Source organism: Populus nigra, chromosome 8, assembly GCF_951802175.1.
Source record: "Populus nigra chromosome 8, ddPopNigr1.1, whole genome shotgun sequence".
Classification (NCBI taxonomy): Eukaryota; Viridiplantae; Streptophyta; class Magnoliopsida; order Malpighiales; family Salicaceae; genus Populus; species Populus nigra.
In genome coordinates this window covers 16,595,920-16,606,243 of record NC_084859.1, presented here as the reverse complement: position 1 = coordinate 16,606,243, position 10,324 = coordinate 16,595,920, and the positions used below count along the sequence as shown (strand labels likewise).

General features: G+C 35.6%; 2 protein-coding genes across 2 annotated transcripts; one reads left to right on the top strand and one right to left on the bottom strand.

Annotated features, from left to right (window-relative positions):
* The first annotated feature begins 5,592 nt into the window (after positions 1–5,592).
* On the top strand, positions 5,593–6,412 carry LOC133700575 (stellacyanin-like). Its single transcript, XM_062124145.1, has 2 exons — positions 5,593–5,767; positions 5,879–6,412. Exons 1-2 carry the CDS (start codon positions 5,608–5,610, stop codon positions 6,268–6,270), a joined length of 552 nt encoding a protein of 183 aa, XP_061980129.1. The 5' UTR covers positions 5,593–5,607; the 3' UTR covers positions 6,271–6,412.
* A 330-nt stretch (positions 6,413–6,742) lies between these two features.
* LOC133700536 (probable disease resistance RPP8-like protein 2) lies at positions 6,743–9,690 on the bottom strand. The gene has a single exon (XM_062124099.1). The coding sequence runs from the start codon at positions 9,636–9,638 to the stop codon at positions 6,957–6,959; it is 2,682 nt and encodes an 893-aa protein (XP_061980083.1). The 5' UTR covers positions 9,639–9,690; the 3' UTR covers positions 6,743–6,956.
* Positions 9,691–10,324: the final 634 nt, after the last annotated feature.

Below are 10,324 nucleotides of genomic sequence, written 5' to 3'. Positions count from 1 at the left end.
ATAACATACAAAACCCACAAACCAAAATCAATGAATCATCCATATCATTCAAAACCAAAGTCAGGCTGTTCGAGCTTCGTCTTTACGTCGTACGTACCCTCCGTGTCCTCTCATTTTTTTTATCCACCGAATGTTCGTGTCCTGTATAGGACAGTAAGAGCAATCATCGTCGTCATCATGGTTACGAGAAATTGAATTTGACGAGAGCTAGCTGCATATTCTTCGATTTTCTTTTCTTTTTTTTTTAAAAAAAATTGTTTATGTTCGATTATCAATTATTTCTTTTTAAAATCAACCACGAAATGAATGCTCCAACAAGGGAAGTTTGATATGTTATTATATAATTCACAAATGATTTTATCAATTAGATTAACTATAAACTAATAATTCTCTTTCTGTGATTTGATACAATAAGCAATGTGTCCAAGCTCATAACATGTTTTTTCTCTCCTGTAGAATGATACTGTGCCTTGACCCCAGCTACTGATTGCTTACCTTGGTGCAATTACAAGCAAGGCCTGGCGTCGATTACAGATTTTAGAGTTGAAATTCGACTTTACCATCAATAATTGATTTCAGCTCAATTAGCCGACAAAATCATAACTGATTTGTCTTTCCTAGAAAATTGCCCAAATCTGTTTCCTAAATATTAACGCTCAACTCTCGAAGTTCATACGAGGATGTTCCTAAACATAAAGCCAAAACGATGATGATGATGATGCATCCATGGAAATGGGATTCCGAACTCCTTTTACCATTGCCCATAAATAAAATGGTGGAGTGAATTAGGCAATCCTAATTTTGATGTATTTAGTTTATTGTGCTATATACATCAAAATTAGGATCGGAAAAAGTCATCCATATCCATTAACTTTTACTAATTATAGAATGTAGTCTATGTGTTTTTTTTTTCAATTAAACTTTATTCTTTTTAATTTTATCTTTTCATATTATCTTATTGATATCTTATCTGTTGATAATTTCCTTTTCTTTTGCATATTCACGTGAATTCTAGGTGTTTAGTAACATCTCTAAATTTAATTAGAGATCAATATAATGAAATTTGATTTAAATTCATATATATATATATATATATAAAATAATTAAAAAGAAAAATGACCAAATTAAAAACAAAATATCAAATAGAGTCCTTTTCATTTTTGTGTTAAAAAGTCATTTTGGTCCATAAAGTTTCCATTCCAAGAATGTTTGGTCCTTGTGGTTTTTGTAATGTACGTTTCGAACCTAAATTTCATTTACTTAATGATTTAATCCTTACTTTTGAGAAAAGAGAGAGAAAGTCATTGGAAAAAAAAGAGAAGAGAAATGGTCAATTTGCCATATTCTAGCTATAGTTATAAAATCTGGCCTTAGGATTGACCCGACTAAGAAGTCAGGTTCTAGGTCAACCTGTGAAAATTAAAAAAAAATATTTGAGGTTTCAATATTTTACATGAAAAAAATTAAAAAACAACTAATGTGGATGTAAGCTATACATATTGTAAATAATGGAGTTTAAAAAATTATTTCAAAATATTTTTTATTCCACATTGAAAAGATAATATCTTTTTTTTTAAGTTGAAGTATTTAAACAAATTTTTTTTTCTTATCACACATTGAAAAAATAAAAGCTTATTTTAGTGTTTCTTCAAGTTACTCAGGTCATGAGTTGACCTAGTGGTCAAGCAAAATTCATTAGGTTAATTGTATGCTTAATTTTTACCTTTTCTAGACCCAATCAGGGCCTTGGGTTACTTAAGTATTGGGTTAATCTACCGGACTAGGTCTAATAACTATGATTTCATGAAAAAAAAAAAAACGAACAAACAAAGAAACAAGAAACAAATTTGCAATTGTATCTAGATCCCTAGACTACAATAAAAGAAAATACATGAAAATATTGTTGTATTGCTTGTTACTGCAAAACCAAATACAAGAAAAACATGGAAAACAAGATTGGATGTCAACCTTATGGCACTTAAGTTGTCACATCCAATGCCCACGGCTTCTTTGATTTCTTCGAACATATCTTTAACCAGTGTCTTCAACCAAGTACATTCTTGAGCTGCAAGAGAGACAACATTATATTAGCTTTTATACTTGACAAGGCAACTGATGGTTGCTTATTACTGCACCATGAAACCGCAGTACAACCCCTGAAAAAAACATATCCTCTTAATTGTCGAACTTCGAGTAGATAGATCATCAACCCAATCAACATCCACAAAGCCATTAAAATATGATATCAAAACGTTTCTTGTACAATAAACCATAAGTAACAACGTTAGAAATATAATAAAGAATCTGTTAGAAATATAACAATCAGGAACATATGACAAGCCCCTCTCTTGAGCAGTGTCCACATGTAAATGAGCATGAGCTCTCCTTTTCTTGCATTTCAAAACCCCAGCCAAAAAACCTCTCAGAAAATGCTCAAAAGAGTACCAAAGGATATGCAGGTAAGATAAAAATTGGGGAATCTAGAAGTGGGGAGGTCTATATAGGAAAATCTTGTGTCAAAAGTTACGATTAGACTTGATTCCTAAGTTTGTATGCAGACCAGTTTGAAGAGTAAAAGCTGTAAAATGTTAATTTCCCTGTTATTTGGATGTGGACATTGTGTCAAAACCAGGAAAAATATCTATTTTTTATCCCATCCAGCTATCCATAAAACTAGAAAACAAAAGATTAACTCTTTGCCGGAAAATAATGGAAAGATGTGGATTTATACAGCTTGTAGATTGAAATGGATTTGGCATGTAATGCACCTGTGAAATCAACTAGGCCAAGGGAGTCTCTCTGTTAGTCTGTTGACCATGTGTTAAGCCACAAGCCCACTTGTATTCTACCCTCCTCAAGACTGCTGGCATCGAGGCCTGTTATTTTCTCGACGAGGACAGAGCATCACAATTATGGACTGCTTGATCCAATCGCACACATGCAAAAGCTTGTTTGATATATCTTTGTTGCCAGAAGTCAGGCCCTTGCTTCACGGCTACATCATGAAAATACAGAAATCAAGTATAACCGTAAAATGGCATTACATGTTTTTTTTTTGTTTTATTAACATTAATATCTTAATTTGCATATACTTTAACTAATTCTATGAACTTTAAAATTAATGATCATGTAAGTTTTCAGTAGCTATAAGATTAATTTATAGAATTCAAATTGATAATATCTAAAAAGCAAACTTAAAATCTTACCATAGTTGTTTAGATGCTAAAAAAAAAAAGTCTGATTTTAGCCATTATTTTGAAAGACACCATCCACCTTTGTCTGCATCATACGGTCATGGACTAGAATTTACACCTAAAATACTTGATTCATGATACGATTAAGGCTCGAGTCTAAAAAATTAATGGGTTATGGAACGTCCTTAAAGGTCCAAAGCTCGAGTATAAATTACACCTATTTAATCCCATTGGATCTAGGATGTGAGCTAACCTAATTGACTCAGAATCAATCAGTCTCTAAAACAGGTATGTGCCTCCGCACAATTCAACAAAACAACGCATCCAAGTAAACAGACAAGCCTATCAAAAAGCGCAAACCTGGATACAAACATACTTGAAAGCATAGGGCTGGACAGGATAAGCCTATCCTCGAATTAATTATTCCACCTACTTTTTGTATGGTTGATATTTTGTATTAAATGTTGAATATCCTTACAGGACTCGCAAAACAACATTAATTAGGGATGTCCATACCTGTAAATGACTTACATGACATTAATATAGTTTCAACTCAATATTGAATCAATAATCATTAAGGGCTAACTTCTCAAATGATTATCATTAAATCACGTATCATAGTTTTTTTTTCCCACTCTGTTCAGGATTTTCAAAACCAGCTGTTCATTTTCAAAATCCCAGTCCATTTATGACTTTTGAGTTTTTATTTTAAATTTTAATTTTTTATTTTAAATTAATTTTTTATATTATTTAATCATTTTAATTTGTTAATATCAAAAATAAAATTTTTAATATATTTTAAAACAAAACATACTTTAAAACATAAACTCAATCATATTAAAAAAAAACCCTTCATCCAGACAGGCTTTCTCACTTACATCATTAATTGCGATCAGTGTACAATTCATGCCGTATTATCCCTAGAGACTGGAAAATTCTATCAATATGTATGTCTGATGTCCAGAATTGACCAAGTGCATTGTGCTTCCGCTTCACATGGCCTAATGTTGGGATATTTGGTCTGGATGCAGCAATTCACACCTGTCAAACATACAAGCTTTGTTGCACAATTTGTAGATTGTTTCTGATGCACTGACGAGGTTTTGGAAGTTTTTGAAGTTACTGTGTTTTCTACTTGGTCATTTCAGTTTGCTATTTTTTTCAGCAATTTCATATATCATGTGTCTTTTGAGCAATGCATGTGTTATTTTCAGAAGGATTTATACATTTTTTTCATCAAGTCTTCCATGTCATCATGATCTTAAAACAAGAGTTGTGTTTTGCGTATGCAAATATGTGTCTAAACCAACGGATACGTTGGAACTCCTCTGTTTCTTATACTTTTGTATAATTTATTTTGAACATAAAATGTTGATCCAATAGTTTAAACATATATCCATACATGTGGAAAATGCATATATAGAAGCAATTCCCTAAAATAACCCAAATATTTCAATGTGTTAATCATAATTATCAGCTCCCATCTCCTGTTCTTCAAGCAATCATTTCAATGTGTTGTGTGATTCGCCGGTAGGCATGGGACACAGTAAATTGCGGGGTTGGAAGGGGTTCAACCTCCTCATAACAGTCAAACCTTTCGCTCTCACCCACCTCACCAACTAAAAAGAAAATGAATAGAAATTGTGATCCCATCATGGGTTATGGTTCGACCACCCTCATCGACTGGGGAATTACTGACCATATATTAGACCAATCCATCTAGCAAGAGACAAAATGTTAAATTAGTGGATGTTATGGAGGGCAACTACAATGTAGTCGCTCAATTCTTAGATTTCAGCTCATCAGTCCTTATACTTTCAACTTGTCATTTTGCAGGTCCTTATCTTCACTTGTAAGTGCATCTGTGGCGACGCATGGTAGCCATGTAGTGACATAATTTATACAAAGGGACTGGAACAACCATGAACAGAAAGTATAGGGGCTGGTGCGCCTAAAAGAATAGTGAAGGGATTAAAATGACCAAAATATAGAACTTGGAGAATCACCCTAGAAATTCACCCTGTTCTTAATAGATGGAGCACGAGCGCACGACATTTTTTAAATTAATTAAAAGCTTCATTTAATGTAGGTGGAGGAAAATGCTCCTTTCACGTTGAATTGAGTTCTAAAATAAGAAATAAGAATGTCTTTAACCAAATTCTCTTTAGTCTTGTGTCCTTCCAATTTCTTGGAGTAGATGTATAAATTGAAAGGGCAATGGGGAAATTTTATTCCTTCACTCATTTTTTCAAATAAACCATGTTGTATAAAATAAACTCAAAAAAAGAAAGAAACTAACACAAGTCACGCAAATTTGAAGTTAGGTCATCTGATCTTAATCAACCTTCACATATATATACAAGCTATAGCTAATCATCTCCCTCTCGTGTTTGCCATACTTGTTCATTTATCAATGGGTAAGCTGGTTTTGGTCTTTTCTCTTGTTGTTCTTGGCCTAGCAGTGACATGCAAGGCAGCAACTTACATGGTAGGTGATAATTCAGGCTGGGACATAAGCACTGACATTGATACGTGGGCACAGGACAAGACATTTGCTGTTGGGGACGTTCTAAGTAAGTATTTTACAACATGGTTAATGTTTTACTCACCAGAGAAAAAGTAGAAAGAATTGAATGGCTACAGGACTAAATTTTTTTTGTTTTTTTTTCCGTTAATGTTTGCAGTGTTTCAATACTCTTCATCCCACAGTGTTGATGAGGTAAAGAAAGAAGATTTCGACAGCTGCAACACGACCAATGTTCTAAGAACATTCACTACTGGGAACACAACTGTGTCATTGACAAACCCTGGAACGAGGTACTTCGTTTGTGGCAACAAGTTACATTGTCTAGGAGGAATGAAGCTTCAGGTAAATGTAGCAAGCAATCAAGCAGATTCACCGACCGGCGCGCCACAAGCACATCCAGGGGGTAATATTTCACAACCTTCTTCTAAGAGCAACAACCCTGCCTCTCTTATTCCAACTTCAGCAGGGTCTGTCTATGGCGGAAGGGATTCTATTGTAATGGCTTTTCTTGGTTTTATGGCTACTTTGTCATGGGCAGTGCAAGTTTGATTAGTAAATGTTTGTAATCTTGTTTATTTATGTTTAATATACGGTGAGGTTGATCTCATTTTTGAATTTTTGCTTTTGACAAATCTATGTTGCTCCAATCTTCCTGATATGATCATGGAAATAGTTTTCAAGCTAAGTAAAAGTGTTGTGGCTCTTTGTGATTTGTTAATGGTAGTGATCTGCATTTATAACTTGTGTATTTTGAGTTGCAATGAAGAGAAAATGGCGAGGCAATTCTATTACAGAAGGGAAAAATCCAGTTGAGCCATCAAATGTATTTGACTTCATGCCCATTAGTATTTCTCGTTTTTGAGCCCTATTCCAATGACAAATTGAATCACCTGCTGTAAGGAAAATGACTGCCCCTCATAGAGGCCTGATCTTGAAGGGCAAAGAAATTAGTGAGAGTGCATGCATTTTTTTGAGTCCTGCAACACATGAAAAAAATGGAAGATAAAAATAGCATATATGATTCTCAGGCAAAATATCATCTTTATACACAAAACGGCAAGAAGTTTCAATACAATTAAAATGTGAGAAAATGTGTACGTTATAGGTAGATCGGCAAGGACAGATGAATCAACTGAATAAATGACAAATTTTGTTGAGACATATTTTACAGCCAACATATGATATGGCTGACATTGCAGCTGAGACATGAGTATCATAAACACAGCTATAGCCAATCACATACATCTAATCAAAGGAATATGCTGGACTTTCTGAAGATCTACGCCTTGAAGTCTACGTACAAAGAATCTTGGCATATCTTGAACAACCAATTCATGGAGACTAGTCATGAGTTTCATCTCTGCAGGGAGCATTCTTAGCTCCTTGCAATTGACAATTTGAAATATTTCAAGCCTTGGCAATGCACTTGCTTCTATTTTCAATTCTGTTAGGGATTCCAAGCTGTTGAACTCTAGGAACTCTAACTGAGGAAACCCATTGGCAGAGATTCCCAGTTCTTCTTTGCTGTAAGACTTCGCTTTTAATCTAAAAATCGATAACTTTGGAAGCTTCTCTAGAACCTCTATGGATACTTGCTCAAGATGGGTGTATTCTAATGTTAACTGGGAGAGATTCGGTGGAAACTCTTGCAGACTGGGCAACCGTGTTATCCCTCCTTTCAAATGCAACTTGACAAGAGAGTGAAGAGAGCCAAGTTGACTAAGTGTAGGAAACTCAGCACCTTCAGCACGCAGGTAGAGGGATCGAAGTTGCAAAAGGGCTGAAATGGAATCAAATATTGCAATTGTGTCTAAGCTCAAGTTTCCTCTCATCTTCAATTTTCGAAGACTAGTTAGATGTGCAGAGTTGTTCTGTTTCCATCTGCTGACATCAATCCCTGACAGAGTCTGCAAATGCTTAAGGTTGTCGATTCTCAGGAACCCGCCAGATTGCCCACACATGTAAAGGTGTCGCAAATTTCTCATGTTCCAAATGACATTAGGAACTATCCTAAGGTGAAGATTTCTTGCAATATCAAGAGTTTGCAGGTTACACAGAGAACCTAATGTTGATGGAAGCACTTGTATGTTAGTCTCCTTCAATCCCAAGTAACTCAAATGTATCAGATCACCAATTGTGCTTGGAATTCTGCCACATGATATACCCTCCAACTCTAGGATTCTTAACAGTCTGAAATTCCTGCTAATGTAGTCAAAATTGGCATTTGATAATTCACAAAAACCGTAGACATTTCTACCAATGAAATATCGATAACGAACTCTAGTGACAACTCTAAAGAAGAGGAGGGAACGGAGGTGTGGACTGAAAAATCCCAAGCTAGACAAATGAGAATCAGAATATATTGGATGGCGACGACATCTAGCCAAAGATGTGAAATTTTCATCACCCGGAATCTGAAGAAAATTCTGTGCCTTTGCCTTCGAGGTGGAGAGGTCTCGTAGCAGATCATGCAAACGGCATTGCTTGACCCTCCCGTTGACACTCATTCTTTCTGCTTGAACCATGTTTCGCTGTATCAGCTCGTTCAAGTAATCTTCTGCAACATCCTCCATTCTTTCTCCTTGATGTGGAATCAAACCCTCTGCAATCCATAGCCGAAATAATTTATGGGCATGAATAGAATAATCTTCTGGGAAATGGCCTAAATAAAGGAAGCAAGATTTCAAGTAAAATGGCAAGTCATTGTAGCTCAAAGCAAGTATCGCGGAAACGCCATTTGGGTCTCGAGCAAAATGTGCATCCAAGTTGTTAAGAATTCTTTCCCATTCGCTGGGCCTCCTTTTTCTTGATAGCAAGCCTCCAATTACAATAATGGCCAGTGGTAAACCAGCACATCTCTCCACAATCTCTTTCCCAATTTCCTCTAATAAGGGCGAGCAAGTTGTGTCACTGCCATCAATAAATGCTTTCTTGCAGAACAACTCCCAACTGTTCTGTTTACTTAGGAATTCCAAATCATAGGGAGTAGTTTGAGGATCTACATGCAGAGCAGCATTCTTGTTCCTAGTTGTAAGCAACAATCTGCTACCGTTACTTCTATCCGCGGGAAAGGCCTTTTTAAGGCAATCCCAGGCCTTGGTGCTCCAGATATCATCCAAAACCACCAGATAGCGTTTCCTCCGTAAATTTTCATACACCAAGTCCTCCAACTCTTCATCTGTCAAAGCTTCAAGCCTTTCTCTCGGCGATGCAATTTGTCTTATGACTCGCTGCAGAATATCTCTTGCACTAAACTCCTGCGATACATAAATCCAAGCACGGGAAGGAAAGCGAGCCCTAATGGCACCGTGATTATATATCTTAATACCAAGAGTGGTTTTACCAATACCGCCCATTCCAACTATAGAAACAGCACTCCAACGATCCCCCATTTGAATAAGTTGCTCCACCAGTTTAGCCGTATCATTCTCCAAGCCAATAATATCCCTTTCCTCGCTGCGAGGAGATGATCTTCTCAGCTTCCTCATTGTCTCACTTGCAGTAGTAGTCCCCTCTCCAATGTTTTGGATACCGTAAGTATCACGGCTGGCAGAGATATCTTGGAGTCTGGAACGGAGGGCAGCAAGACCCTCGGCAATCTTGGATCTTTGTTTCCACTCCTTAACAAGGGAAGTGTATTTTCTGATAAAATGCTTCTTCTTCAGAGGACTAATCTTCAGGGTAAACGTGTCAATGAGATCTTCAGCATCATAAGCAACATTTCTGATATCAGACACCCAATTACACACTCTCTCGTCCACATCTTGCTTTGCATCAGCATCTCTTAAGAAGCAACGCATCCTCCTGAGTTCATCTTGTAACCGCTCTACTTCTCTACGCACATCGGTATGAAATTCAAGTTTGTCAAGCGAATCAGCGAGCCTTTGTATAACAAAGGAAACCGCTGCTTCGGCCATATATGCTCTGCTTCTTCCTCCTTCAACCTTTACCTTCTTCTTCTTCTTCTTCTTTTGGAATTTTGGAGGGCCACGTCTATTTTGATAATAGCGACAAAAGTTATTCTAAATTATTTTTCCCAATATTAAACTTATTAAAAAATAATATAAATTATATTTTAAGATATTACATAGCAACTTAAATTTTTAGGTTGAAATGGTTCTTTAACATGGTATCAGAGCCTTGATGACCAAGCGATCACGAGTTCGAATCTCACTATCTTCATTTATTTGATAAAAATTAAGCACAAGGTAATGTAAGTCTGTACAAGTTTCAAGTTCAAAGAGTTTTCATTTGAAGGGGTGTGTTAGAGAATAATATAAATCATATCCTAGGATCTCACCTAACCGGTTAAGTTTTTGAATTGAGATGGTTTTTTGACAAAAACTGATTGGAAGTAAAGATGTGAATTCCAACTCTCTCTCGCCAATTAATTTATTTTATTTTTTGAGAAACAAAACAAGAAAGATCAACTACTTTGGATTAGATAAAAGATATAAAATTAGACAAACATAATTAATCTACCAATTGTATACTTATTTCTTCCTTCAATATAATAAGATTTGAATTCTAACAAATAATTATATAAATGAGATTGCTAAAAATCTCAATATTAAAAGGTTTTTTAAAATTAATGAGGTAACTT